The following is a 15,512-nucleotide window of genomic DNA, read 5'->3' as shown; positions in this document are numbered from 1 at the left end:
TCCACTAATTAAAAAACCCTGGATAACACTGGTTGAACTTCAGTGTAAATGTCACTGCATTTCAGTAACAGACCGATTCTCACAAGCAGTAAGAGTCTGGGTTGGTAACACCGAAGCGCTGCTTGCTTCTTTAAGGGTGAAAAGCCCTTTACTACAGATAGGGAAGCTATTAACTGTCACGCTTGCTAACCCAAGCATCAAGAATTACAAAGCCTGCCGGGCTGAGAACCACTTACCGAAGATTCACTATCTCTAACAAGGAAGTCTCCTTCCACTCCCCTTTCGTTCAGGGCACATTCTGCTTGGTGTCGGGTAACGTTCCCGTAATACCACTCTCTTCCAGCAAACCGTCCGGTAGAAGATGGTCCCGTGTAGCTTATCTGTGGCGGATGGGAAGTGTTAATGGTAGGACCATCGCTAACGATTACTACATAGTTTTTAGGAACAAGACCAATTTGCCCTCTGGAATTTTTACATTTCCACCACTCTGGGTCATTCTCTGGCTTTTCAATGACTTCCATCGTTTCCCCTTTTTCAAAATTGAGCTCTTCTTCTGTGACGGAGCTGAATGGATACAGTGTCTGAACAACGTGGAGTACTTTGGTGCCCTGGCCATTACTCATGGAAGCGCCTTTCCTTAAGCTGAGAAAGCTGGGTGAATCTGCAGTTGCCTCCTCAACCTCCTCTACCACATAGTTCGAAGGAAACCAGCCGATCTGTCCATTGTAGCTACCTCTCCACCAGCCATCGCTGCACTTCTCCATGACAATCACTCGGGATCCTTTAACGAGGGACAGTTCATCCTCCCTCTCCGCAACGTAGGCAAATTTCACGTAGGCTGGAATGTTAAGATCGTAAATCCGGTCGGCACTGCTGCCGTTGGACGGGTATTCTGCGTCTGTGCTAGGAGTGGGTGAGGCGTCTCTCGCACTAGTCTTTCTCTTGGTTTTTCCCAAACCTGTTAAAGAGAGAAACGTAAAGTGGTCACTCGGAATGCTTGTCCGGAGACTGCAAACTCCTCCGCCACTTTAACAACACTGCTAAATGGAGATCTCTTCTGTAACACTACATAGTCAGGATACATAACACCTTTAAGAGATTAACATCCAACTAATGCACCATTAGGTAAGGAGCAATTTGCATGATAATGGCTCTCTTCCCTTCCCAGAAGTACCAGAGTTTTAACACACTTAAAAATAGTGGTTTCTTCACTGTGAGAACAGCTAATCACTGGAACGGTTGCACAGCTTGCTGTTATGTCTCTTAAAAATCCAGTCAAACGATCATGCCTTTTAATTTTAGTGATGACTTTAATTTAGCTCAAGCAAAACATAAAAGAAAATCTACAAAAATAAACTAGCACAGCAATAAAAGCTTAAGTTTCCCTGCAGATTACATTTTGCTCTCTTCATTCTTCAGTCAGTCCCCAGGCAGCTACAGCTGCAACTCCTTCCAACTACAAACCGTCTTTTGAAATCCACGCCTCTTTCATCTACATTTCATCACGTAAACCTGACAGTGAGGAAGACCATTTGCATACGTTCCCCTATAATCTGTAAATTCTCATGTACTGTTGTGGCTTTAATTATAGCATGAAATACAATGTACAGAAGAAACAACAATAACATTAAAGACGTAACTTTTTTTTTTTCTTAATTAGAGGAACCATGATAATGTCTGTTTTAAATATAGAAGAAAAACTGCACAACACACTTGGTGTACTTTTCAAACTTTTCCAGCAAGGACTGCTTAAGCTTATATATAAACAGAAAGATAAAGCGAACAAGTAGCCCTCTCTAGTGAAATTCATTTATAAAAGTTCTGAAGAGAAAACAAAAGGTGAAGTCTTAGTATAGCACAAACCAAGCAACACCCAGAATGTCATGCAGGTGACAGAAAGCAAAAACCAACACAGAAATAGGAGGTTGTGTACTTTTCTCCATGATAGAGCCTTGCTGGCAGGTGAGAGATTCACTTGAGACACAATGAGTGCATGCCAATTATGGCAGGTTGAATGGAAAAAACATTAAATAGGACTTTGGTTTTGTTTCTTCAAATAATCTGATAGGAGAAGCATGCTATTTCATTTTTAAGAATTCAGGACTATTTAATCTGGCTGCTCCACTGCTGAAAAGTGTGTTCATTTTTTAAATATATATGTACACACATATACAATTAATATATTCAGCAAAGCTGTTTGTTCAGTGCAAAACTACCAGGTTTATTTCACAGGGTTAGCTGTACAGCGCAGGCAAACAGCGCACACATGACCACGCAGGGATTGCTAACTAGAAGGGTTAAATACATTAATCAATACAGTCTTAAGGTCTCAGAAGATGGCAGAAAATTCCAATGATCCTAAAGTGTTTCCTGACCTTCCTCAGGAGCTCCTTGCTTCCTGCTGGAGCCTGCTTACATCCTAATGTCACTCTAACTACATCATTTCAGCCGAGAGCTGGTGGCTGCACTTTTCAGGCAAAATGAGGGAGAGCAGCTTATTGTACTAAGGGAGACAATTGCAGGAAAAGAGTGTCCAAGCAAGCGCTAATCAGAATCTGGCCAGGCTCTGATCTCTGCCAAGACTGGAAATTTTCATCAGTTTAGAGATCATTTTCAACCAAAAGACAAGGATGTATCAGAACTAAGGAGCATTAAATCAGGATGATATAAACAAACACAACTTAAGGGTCATTCTGTTATGAAAGGGGGGAAATTACCTGTTATAACTTCATGGAAAACAAACAACTGTATTTCAATAGATTCACTCTCACTCTACACTGAGATTGAACCTTCCAGATTAAAATCTTAGGTTCTGATGTGCTTTGTAATGGAGATATGCAGCATCACTTCTTAGAGTTACAGCAGAAAAACTAATAAAATAAAAAAAGCCAACAGATGATGAAGTAGCTGGCCAGGAGAAAACTAGTTGAAACTCAGAGTGCAGAGATAACTGTGAGATATGGGGATGTAGTGTGATAAGAGAATGCCACAAACAAGTATCTACAGAAAAAATTGTTGACAAACAGGTAAAGGAAACAAATCTAAAAAAAAAAAAATTCTGAAGTCTGATAATGATGTCTAAACATTTAGCAAAAGGTTATCATCCAAGCACTTTCTTTCATTTGGAGTTTCAATAAGTTGCATCTTTTTCCACAAACCTTCCAATGCTGTCTGACGTTTTAAATGTTCCTTTATATCCTCCCCATTCAACAGAACCATAACAGCATAGGAAAAAAAAAAAAAATAGAAACTTCACTTTTTTTCTTTATCAATAAAGGCACTCGGAGCTCTTCAGTTTAAACTTAACATTTAATGTGTCCAAATTTTTTAAGGCTGATAGCATGGTAATGATTAGCCTTTTGCAATAGCAGTGATGTGCACCAAAGACTGTGTTTCCAGCTGGTTTGACCAAGGTAACTACGCAGAGACCCATCTGCAGCCAAGCACAGCAAAGGGCATGCACAACATTATCTAACACTCATTTTTTTCTGTGAGGTTACAATATTCATAACTGTGTCTATGACAGAAGAGGAAACAAGTTGTTCCATGAGCAGACCGAAGGAAATCTGTTCCTGTTTTTCTCCTTATACCTCCTGCCACATTACTCCTCCTCTGCCTCCCCCATCTCCTGCAGGATCCACAATAAGCCCCCTTACCATATGACTGCCTTTACATCACCAGGTCCTTCTCATACCTCCATCTCCCCACTGCAATCTCCTAACTGCCCGCAAAGTATACTCCATCTCCCCTGGTGTTGTCCTCCCTACCTTCGTTGGACTGGCCAGCCAAGCACAGTGCCTGGCACCCCGCTGTCTTTCAGCCCTTCCTGGACTGAGCAAAGAGCTGGGATTGCTCTGGCTTCTCTTCCAGTGAGGTACACCAGCAATGACCCTCCCAGGCACTGAGTTGGACAAAACTAGTTCGTTTATCTCTGCCAGTCTGTCAAGTTTGCTTAAAATTGGCTGAGTTATCAAGGGTGGACAGATGGACGGACGATGACAGCTGACTGTGACAGCATGACTAGTGTAAGCTTCACTTCCTTCGGAAACAAGTGTAAAAATATAATTTAGTAGGATGGCTGGTTACAGCTAAGCAAGAATAAAGTTAGGACGATTATAAGCTTCATATGCATCTATGACAAAAATCACAACTCTGTTTAAAAAAAGTAGAATCTACATGAGTCATCTCTGGAAAAATAAACACTGCCATTACTCGCTACTAACAGAAATGTTCACTTACTACTATTTGCAAGGGTATCCCCATTCTTATATCCGAATGGAATCAAACCCACGTAAGGAACTCCAGGGAAAACAAAACATGCAAGCACTTTGGGAGTCACATTTGGACGAGTCAAATATACTTGTCATTGCAGACATAATTTTGGCATTTTTATTGTCTTCGTTTTAAAGAAAACTTATCTACTAGTGAAATACAGCTGTATTTTCCCATTCTGACTCATTGGTTACAGTTCACCTGAAGCTGTAATCCTTTGTAATACAACTAGTTGTTGTAAGGAGGAGCCTAAAGCAATGGATTAGCTTTCAAGTGCAGGGGAAAAGAGTGGGAGCAAAACCACTGCAAAGCAGTAGAAAGCCTGTTTTATGTTACGGTGTCTCATAGGAAGTAACACTGTTCACAACCTACAGCTGACCCAGACTAAACCAGTTCTCTTACAAACAAGTTGCCAAGTGATGTGAGTAGCTTTAATTTTTTAGGTGGATATATTGCTGAGATAAAAAAAAATGGTTAGCATAATTTCCAGAGAAGGGATCCACTGCAAATCCTCCTCTCCAGAGTGAAAGAAACCCTCTGACTCCGAGGTTAGTCCTAGGGAGACTCAAACATGCCTCCAACATTATTTCGTGCTCTCTTCCTTTCCTCGCTCAGTTGAGACTCTAAAGAATAGCTTGTTTTGCGAGCAGCAGGCCAAAGGAAGACCAGTTTCCTATGAATTTGCTTCCTGTCTCTTAAGTCTCCATTGTGCAAACCCCAGCTTTGCACCCTTTCGTAACCAGCTTGTCCCCACGATGGCCTTCCTAGTGTATCCCCAGGTCCTCTGGCTCACACCTCCAGTGCCTTCTCCCTGCAGCACTTCCAGCCTTCCCACCTCATGCTTCTCCAAGTTCCCCCAGGAAATGTCTTGATCTCCCCCCAACCCCAAATCTCAAAGTGGTGGAATTTTCTTCTGGTCACTCCCCTTTGGCCTGATGCTGTGACAGTGCCAGTTCCCCTACCCCTACCTATGTCGTCCACCATGCTGGCCACGCTCCCAGCCCAAAGCTTGGCCACCTGTCAGACAGCACAGATGTCCCGACTGCCCAGCCTTCTCCTGCTAAAACCAAAAGAAGGATTTCTCTCTCCTTCTGTCTCCAGTGAAGGCACTGAAACAAGGCTGCAGAGCTACGATCTTTATGAATATTGGTGCTTAGGATAAACAAGTTTAATTATCTTTAAAACTTTATCTTAATATATACATAACACTTGTATAGAAAAGGATTTTTTTGCCACAAGCAAAAATTCATATTCTGTTTGCTAATCATGGCTTATATTACATACCACCTTTACTAGAAAAAGCCCATTAACAAACCAGGTATCTTTTCCTAAGTTTAGGAAGACTTATTTGATGAGTTCTTCCATGCTTCTGCGAGCTGGTGTCCTTGCCTGAAACTGATGAGTGACCACATTTTATATTCTAACCACTTTTGCTCATCCCCAGAGGTGAAAGGACAGATTCACCGATGTGGCTATACAATGCATCTCCACAGGCTTATCCATACTCACATATGTTTTATTAAGTTCTATTTAAGAATAACATGCACTAAACACTGAAGATATTTGCAGTCAAATTGTCTAGCATCCCCCTCCCTAAGACTGCTCCCTAAATTTATTACATCTCACATGTAACAACTTTGAATAGACTAAATACAGTTGCATTTCTTTTCTAAAGGAATTTTAAGTTTATTTGATACAGGTTACTGACTTTTCCATTTCCCCATCTTCTATATATAAGAAGAAGTCAGTCAATACCCAAAGCCAATTTCTGAGAAACAGTTGGCAAGTGAAACTAGTGTCATCTGAATTCTCCCAACTTATCTGTTTTAAAACCCTCTCTAATTTTAACACATAAATCAGGAGCAAAAATATTTTCTGTAGCACAGCTGCACATCAAATCAAATTCACAGAACAAAATAAAAAGGCAACAGAAGGTGCAACACAAGAAAACTGTACTGCTTTGAGAAATCATAAAGACAACACTAAATAATTTCCAAAAGAAAATTCCTCAATCCAGAACACAATGAAATGAAAGAGACTATGCCACTAAATATGCCAGATACAACTGCTTAAGAAGCCTCCAACAACTTGTTATTAAACTACTGAGAGCAATTAAAGAAGGACACCCTCCCCCCCTAGAAAGTGACCTTTAAACTATAAAAAACACTGCAAAACCAACAACAAAAGTGTCTCAATACAACGGAGTTCTTGGAAACTACTTCCTCTTTAAGTGATTAGATTCTACTCCTTCAAATATCCTGTATCAGTTTTGGAGTAGCTAGTTTTAACTCTAAGTATACAGCTGGAAATGTAGTAAGAAATGCTGCTGAGTAATGCTATTACCTTCCCTCTCCCTGTGGCGATTAGAAAAATCAACTTTTTATATATTTTCTTTTACTGCTGTATTTACATATCTTAAGAGATTCCATTTCATAACAAGCCAGAACTGATTTTTGTGTCATGTATTCAACCTTTTATGTTTGAAATTAGCTTTCCATCAGTTATTATTATTATTATATTATATTATTATTATTACAAAGCTGTAAATCAGCAAAAAATTAACTCAAGTATGATAAGGGCCATCAAATAGATATATTGAATTAATAGTATATCAAATACTTCCAGCTACTTTCTTTCATAGTCTATTTACAAATACAACAAGATTTTTCTCAATTAAAAAACTAAATTATGCTGTATCACCTAGTCAAAACACAGGAACTGATACTAATGCTGAATTAGAAGCACACTTATGTACAGTCAAAACCAAAGGTGGATAAAAAAAGGTGTATTTAATTTTTATGTCTCTAAACTAAATTTTGTAGATTTTTTTTATTTGTTAAATCCTCCAGAAACAGAAACATGATGCTCTGCCCACTTGGAAAGGCAGGCAGGGCTAGTGAGGATCCCTGCCTTCCCACCTCCTGGCACCCCACCAGCCCCCAAACTGCCCAAACCAGCCATGCCTTCCCCAAAGAGACTTGCTCTGCAATCAGGTTAGTACTCAAAAATCAAGCCATGATGCACAGTTCAGTCAAAAGCTGACTAATTGGCATGATTTTAGTGAGACAAACACAACGCCAGGCTGATTTTGATGGGTTAGCAGGAGCGCCGTGGTGCTGGGGTTGTGGTTTGTGGGGCTGAGCACCCCCCTCCTCGCATGTGATAACACTCTTGCCCAACTTCCCAGTTTGCACTAGATGGCAACGCCTTTCAGCACAATGCTCAACTACAACACGAGTTCGCAGCTATCCGGTATCAAACTAATATATAAAAACAAAGGTATTGAAAAGAGGAGAAGAAAGGAGAAAATTCTGGGAGACAGTTCCTTCAGTTTATGCCTTAAATCTTACCCATGCTGCCGCAACTCTCACGCAGGCTGTCAAAGTATGGGTTTTAAGCATAACATGAATGAGTATTTGAAAATTTATTTATGGGAAAAATAATTTTAAAAAGGATCTTTCACTAGCATTGCAAATTACCCAGTAACTGAAATTTCTTTACATTATTGGTCATTCTTCTCTGAATTAAAAAAAAAACCAAAGCAGATACTTGTAAAATTTTTCATACAAATTTTAATGCATCTCGATTTGTGTACCCTCCTTCTAGACTGAAATGCCTTACACAATACTTGCTTTATGGTAAAAAAAAAAAAAAAAAAAGAACATAGAAGCCACCACAAAGACCAGTATGTTTTTTATTGAAATGTTTTCATCTTAATCAGATTTTTTAAATAATGTTTTTCTTCTTTAAAAATAAACCCATTATAGTTAAAATTGAAACAAGGCACTGCAGAGCTGAAAAAGTTAACATTATTATAATCTATTAAGAGAACTTCCATTAAACAGCTGAAACATTCAAGCAAAACAAGTTTGAGGCTGATGAGTTTAAGGAAGTCTAACAAATGAGCTGGGAGCACTCCCAGTATAAATACCTAGAGCAAGAGCTTGTTCAAATACTGAATAATACTCCTCATCTCTGAAAGAGTTAGAAAAGTATTTTAAAAATCATTTCTGTTTAGGGACTTACATAAAAAGTTAAGAAATCAATTTCAGCTGAGATGGAAAAGTTTTAGTTCCCCCAAATATAAAACCAAATTTTACAGAACAGCTCTCCTAGTTCTAAAAAACTTCAAAGACAAGGTTACTAGAAATTGTAATTTAATTTACTAATCAAGTATTTTGTGTTAGATGCAGTACAAACAAGCAAGTTGTCAAGACCCATTTTTATTTAGAGGTAACATTTATTCAACATTTTGGCTAATTTTTATTTAGGATACTTAAAATCATTATTTCTTTTGTGCATTTTAATAGAATTGCAATTCCATCTGGCTTCACACATATGCAGTTAAAAAAAAAAAATCCTTTTCTGTTTACCAAGTTATTCATCTCCTAATACTAAGGCTCTGAATTATATCGCATATTAATGTGTACAGTTAATAAGTATGCAAAGTGCACAGTGTTTTTTAAAACAAAAAAAAATTCTGTTAAGAAAGAAATAATTAACTTTTCAGGAAAATTCTTAAGAAAAAACATTAAACTATGTAAATTAAGTAATTCATTCACCCAATACAGAGATAAACACATAACTTCTTGATAGCTAGAACATCCAGATCAGGCATCCATTTAGCTTTATGTTTTTTAGTATTATTATTATTTTTATAATTTTAAATTAACTTGTCTTCACTTCTTTATTAAAAAGGAATTAAACAGACTGAAGTTTTTTCTGTTACACAGAAAGAAAAACCAAGCATTTCTGCACATTTTTAGTCTGCAACCTCCCACACCTTTTTCTCCCCTTCCACCCACATGTCCAGTTTCCAAGTGAACATTCAAAGGCCAAGATCCATATGGGATAGTCAGTATTTTAGAAGCAACACCTCCATCAACAGCACTCTTTAAAGGACACTACTACAAATGCCAGAAATCTTCAACTGCATTTGTGATACAGAAATGAAACCTTACATGCTCTGTTAATGACTTTTTGTATCTTCAAGAAGCTCAATATCAAAAAAGCCACACTAGAACAAATCAGAAAATGGAAACTCTTTTTTAAATGTCAAAGTGAAATTCTGACATTTCGACAACCAGGCTGCTCTACCACTGTGTTTTTCAAACACAGGAAAAAGTAGTGTCAAACTTTCCCGTACGTCAAACACTATTTGGTATGGTGGCTTCCATAAAGAAATCAACTCAACAACTGTACTAAAAACAACTACTTCAGTAATTTTTGTAATTTAGACTGTGTTAAATAAGCTTATCTGTCACCAGGAAAAGTACGTTCAAATTCCAGATAATGAGTTTCCTGTACCCAGAGCACTTTAGACAAAGAGGTTAAAACAAAAGATGTAATACAGGGATGTATGTGGACAGAGTTTTCCAAAGGCATCAAACACATGGTCCAAAGGCTTCCATCAACTTCCTCATGTATGTTCTTACCCCAATGGAAAAGTGAAGTAGATGAAGTCTTACTAGGCAAATTTAAAATGGCCTTGGGATTTTAAATCCTCTATGGAATAGAAAAACAGCTGTCTCAGTCTCAAAATAGAAGGCATATAAAATGATGGGGGTTTCTCAAGATCTATGGTTCCAATTTCTGTCTACAAATTTAAATTGAAGACAGCTTGCTTTAAATACTTAGTCTTTGCTTTCAAACAGAGATAATAAAAAGATATTTCAACCTACTTTGTAATCTTATTAATGATGCTCTCTTGATTTTGTAGGATGCCCTGATAAGAAAAAATGACCAGGACTACCTTAAACCTAAGGCAGCCTTATCATTCTAAGAACAGATTTGTAAGGTATGGAGAGAAGACACAGTAGCCCTGTAGGACTTACCACCAGTGCTTTCTGTTACCTTGATGTACAGAAGGAAAGCAATACACCGTGTTTTGCCTCTCCCTCACAAACACTAACAGAATATTGACAAAGAAATCCCTAATATGCATGAGGTGCTCCAAACTGTCTACCCCAATAGATGCTCCTGTCCCTCAGTAAGTATGCAACAGCTTATGTACCCTTTCCTCCTCTAGCATTTGATGGAAAGCCACCTCACATTTATATGAAGAGAGGTGTAAGGGACAGCTCAGGATACAAATCTGGAAGCCACTCATTTTTTTATTTTTTAAAAAATAAATAATAGAGCAAGTACAAAGTAGACTACCCCAAACGTAAGATGATGACCCTCTGGTTTAAACACTCTTGCAGGTAACTGAGATGGAATCATTCTATTTTGTATATGGGCAATTACAGTACTAACTTGGTCTTTTCACTTCTTGTTTGCTCAAATTTGCTCTCAATTCTGTGCATGAAAATGGGAGGCTTAATAGGTGTTACAAATACAGATTGAAGTTCAGATCATCAAGCCCAAACCTGAACAGATACATTACAAAGCAGTAATTACACAGCCCCTCAACTCAAAGAAATGCATTAGAGGACAATGATGCAAATACTGACTAAAGGACAATCTCTCAGCATCAAAAAGCTCAAGATAGCCCCTCCTGAATGTAACATAGCCAGCTACTCTTTGAGGTTATAGTGTTTTATTCCAGTTGGTCCATACCAACACTAAGCGTGGTGTAAAGCCTTAGTAATTCTACTGTAAGGTCAGAATGACAATGCTATACATACTAACGTTTTCAAACATTAAATACCATGTTACAAGAAAACCCAAAGTGTTTATTACTTTTTTCTTTGTAAACTTCAGAACTCCTTAGAAGCCTGTCATAGACACTGCAATTTCATTCAAACGTCCTTTTAGGAAAGGAAAGCAAAGTAAATACCACCTTTTCTTTACTAACTTTCTCTCTGAATTGCAATGCCCATAGCTTCATTAATCGAGGGCTCTCAGGTCATTTGCAACTACATATGCAAAACCAGACTCCCTGTCACTGAAGCGGAAGTAACAGGGGAAAATGGCTTGCTTAACAAAACAGCCTGTCTCCTCTGAGGTTTGGCCCTCACAGCCAAAACATAAAACCCCACAACTTACACACAAACTAAAACGATTTCTTCTCTAGATTAAAACTTAGGAATGAATTAGTAAGTAATTTAGTAGTAAATTTAGCTCCTGTTCTGGAGAACAGCTTCCTGAATGAACAATTAAAAAGTATCTTACAGGTTTGTAAATTGGTAGAGCCTATGTACAAGAACAATGGCATTTTGGCTACATCTGAATACAATTTCCCTCTCCTTTTCTTTCACTTTCCATTTTCTTTCATTTACAAGGTTCCAAAGACTGCTAAACAGGAGTGATGGCAATCATTGTGTATAGTTTAGGATGGTCTACAGACAAAGCCCTAAATCAATTTTTCTGGTGGAAAATACAGCCACAAATAGTCACCTAGTAGAAAGAGCACCCCTGAATGTTCACCTAGCCAACCTGACCACCCATTCACGTTAAGAGCAGTGTCTGTCCAAATCTGTTTGCTGAGACCACAAAAACTACTTGCCAGTAAACAATCATGTTTACCACTGAAGTGACTCTCAAAGAAAGCCATCTCTGCCACTGGAATCCTCCTTAAAAACAACAGCGCTGGGCATTTTCTCCCACATAGCATGTTTATGCTGTCTGTCTGCATACATTGCACTCCTCTTGATTCCTGCTTTATGGACGCACTCCACAAAACAAAGCCAAACGTTTTTGAGACTCAGAGAAAGGAAGGAAATCTCCTCTTGTACATTCTAAGACAAAGCCCATTATTTTTGGCATGAATGGTAATATAGAAATTTTGTTTGCATGATATGAAAACATGTCACAGAATATCCACCTGTTGTTCAGGTCTTCAAAAAACCTGAAAAACAGAAAGCAATGGAACCCAAGTGGGACCACGTAGGGAAAAAGAAGCAAATTAATACTCCAAAAGACCCTGGAAGATTAAATGTTAAGACAGCCCAAGGCCTCAAAAAAAGAGAGATCCAGTAATATTGAAAGAATTATTTGGGGATGCATATTGAAGGAAATACCCACATCTAAATGAGAAGAATTCCCCGATGATGCTAAAACGGTAGAAAGAGCAGCTGCTGTTACTTCAATGTAGAAAAATCGCTTGTCCTTTGAGTCACTGGAATTCTTCAGAAAATGGTGTCCCCAAGAGTACATACACAGGCTATTGATTTTTGCCAGCCATCTTAGCTTGGTCTTTAGAAGGGTGACCCAGCTATACACACCAAACAAAACCTCAAAATCAGATACTGTCAACTGTTTCTTCTCTACTACCACGTCCATGAGCTAGGATGTGAAGCTAAAGGAGAGGACAGTACACAGAGTGCACGAAGACCACATTTTCTGAAGAACTGCGGTTACCTCATCCCCCCAAAATCACATGCTTATGGGAAGGGTCCAACCCAGGCAGCAGAGTGCAGTGTGGAGACCCACACTATGGCCCCCAGTTCCTCTGCTCCAGCGGACATCGGTCCTCCCAGGAACCTGAGGGAAAGGAGGACAGAAGGGAACACAAGACAAGAAATCCAATACAAGACACTACTTGAAAAAAACAAACAAACAAAAAAAACCCCAACATACTCTGTTTTCACTGCCTCGGAAGAAGAGACATAATTAGCAGATTGCTTAGAGGATTTTATTCTATGGAAAAAATGAAACATCAAGAGAGTTGAGGGTTCAGACAAACTTTTAACGCTAAGAGAGCAAAAGGCTCTGCCTCTATGGCTGGAACAGGGTGTAGGAAGAGCTGCTGGCAATAGGGTGACTCTTTAATAGAGAACAATGAAACTACCTTGGGAACTAATTTTTAGGCTTGCTCTAAGGCCAAACATGATTACATGTTGAAACATAACTGGCTCAGAGAGGGGCAAAACCAAGGGTCCTCGAGGCGACAGCTGAGGGAAGTAATACCACCAAAGACACCGGTATGTGAAGCCACATTGAGCTAAGGCAATCCTTTTATCTTTTCAGAACATAATTATACTAAAATAAAGGTTCGTTCTGCAATCTGTAAATGTCAAATTGTACCTCCAAGCACACACACATTCTGCATGGGGAGTGGGGGGAGAGAAGTATCTATTACACAAAACTTCTAATATAATACAAAGAACAAATTTATTCTTTCAACATGGACTAAAACCGGCAAGATTTCTCTACACCTTCGGCCTTACAACATTTTACTTTAACCATCATATTAGAAAAATTTGCTGAAAGGTAGGACACATCATGGTTTCCATTATATGTTTGTTTCAAACTCTTGAAGCAGAAAATCCTTTAAATAATCCACCCTAATATATTATTCACGTAAGACAAACTTCAGAACATAATACATGCAATTCTAAACTGAAAAAAGTGCAAACTTCTGCCTCCCACCACCAGCTACCACCGGAGCTCAGGGGCACTGCAACAAGCTGCAGGTTCTGCTTTCACTGCTGCTTTTGGCTTTTCACCTCGGATCACATAAAGGGCCTGATGCATACATCCAGCAGAGAAAGTCTTTCATCAAGCAGTAAAAGAAGCATTACTCTGTACCTTGAGTTCTCCTGCATATTTACCAATTTTCTTTGCTTTCAAGTCTTTTTGCTGTGGGTAACAAAAAAGCATGAAGTTTGTGTTTTATTTTGTTCTAGGGTCTGGGGGTTTTTTTTGCCTTAGTCTGCCATTTCAGATTTTTTTCCTTCTTAAGCACATGTTCCTTTAGAAATTTTAACACAACATGTTTTAGAAAGTCTGATTTTAGTTCCATGGAGAATTTGTGCTAAACTCCTTTAAAATTGCTTTCTCTGGACATAGTTGATACGCATAAAGTTATTTAAATTTTTACAGGAGTACAACAGGTCCATAACCATAAATTTGTGAATTTGTTTTGCATTCTGTGTAACTATTTTAACATGCATAATAGTAACACTAATTCAAAATTAATATATTCTTCTGCTATTATGTATATATATATATATCTCAAATTGACAGTAAGATAGCAGACCCTACCATGTCAGCAATATCTTCTTGTATCATTTTGCATATGCAGAGCTACTGCTATTGAGTATGTCTCTAGATCTTTAAAGACCATCAGTGAACTGAAAATAGCCACTTAAGTCTAGGTTTTGATGATAATCATGAGGCAGATATGTTTCCAGAAACATAGTAAAGCATATGAATTCCTTATTACACAAATCATCTCCTACCACGCCAGTGCTATCAGCACTGCCAGCTCCTAACTCCACATGCTTTAGATGGGCATGGAAGAAATGTCTTCCCCGTGTTTTGAAATCATAATGAGCACCTCCCATTTCTCCTTTCTCAGCATCTAATGACAGTAATCTAATAATCAGCAACCAGACTGATCTATTATTACTGTGAAGATGGAAGAAATGCAATTGTTCTGGCTTTTTTTTTTTTTTTTTTTTTTTTCTCCAAACTACCAAAGACACCACACCTAAACAGAGTGCAGCTTCTCTCACTACCACAAAACCATGTCCCTCAATTTCACCACCGGTTAAGAGTCACCACTGTTGCCACCCTGCCCCACAAACATGCTTATTTTGAGCAATGCAGCTAAAAAGCAGGATGGAACACAGAGAAAGTGCTTTTTCTGAACAAACTGAACCATGGAATAAGCTATTTTAACATACAGGTTCTAGGAAACTGAGCAAGAATTTGTGCTGCATATAAAAATTTCAGCTACTTCCTCTCTGTAAAGATGAGCTTAAATTCCTGTATACAGACTGCTTAAAAGTGCCAATACAGATGATTTACCCTCATCCAGTCCTCCAAGAGTCACAACAGACGTGTCACTACTGTCATGCTCACATTTTCTGACAAGCTAGAAAGCTTCAAAGCAACAAAGTGAAACAGGAAAAATACTTTTATTTGGATTGAATTCCTATAAGGGTATTTTACTGCTAATTTCAACTAGAGATGTTTGTCTAAAGACTTCATACTTAGAAATCTTTATGTATGATAAATAATTTGACAAGTAGCTACATACTGTAGAGAGTTCTGAAGGTTTGCTGGTTATCTATCTTTTTAAAATCAAATTTATTAAATGCCTGCTCTTGAGTGGAAAGATCAGCATTTCTTACAGGTCTGTGACAATGAAGTCCAACAACACTGGGAACTCAAATTCTAAAGAGATTAAAATAACTTCTATTTGTCTTATCAAGCAGCTCTGTTTTTATTAACATGACCTCTACAATGCTTAAGAGGCTCCACAACAGTGTACTTACTATACCATGATACCATATTTATTCTTATTTCCACCACTCTTGCATTCTATAGTAAATTTTACACCCACATGGTGT

General features: G+C 38.3%; 1 protein-coding gene across 5 annotated transcripts in view; it reads right to left on the bottom strand.

Annotated features, from left to right (window-relative positions):
* Nucleotides 1–15,512, bottom strand: part of LOC141919487 (cytoplasmic protein NCK2) — a 155,988-nt gene that overhangs the window by 78,903 nt on the left and 61,573 nt on the right. For 4 of the 5 annotated variants that reach the window (XM_074815157.1, XM_074815156.1, XM_074815155.1 and 1 more), the window contains one exon: nucleotides 237–958. In XM_074815157.1, the coding sequence (XP_074671258.1) occupies nucleotides 237–958 (722 nt within the window). Of the gene's footprint in view, nucleotides 1–236; nucleotides 959–1,396; nucleotides 1,476–15,512 lie in introns of those variants that run through there. The other variant, XM_074815158.1, reaches the window with a different exon arrangement.

Source organism: Strix aluco, chromosome 2 (assembly GCF_031877795.1).
Source record: "Strix aluco isolate bStrAlu1 chromosome 2, bStrAlu1.hap1, whole genome shotgun sequence".
NCBI classification, from domain to species: Eukaryota; Metazoa; Chordata; class Aves; order Strigiformes; family Strigidae; genus Strix; species Strix aluco.
Note: the sequence above shows the minus strand (reverse complement) of the source record. Positions and strands in the feature narration are given on the sequence as shown.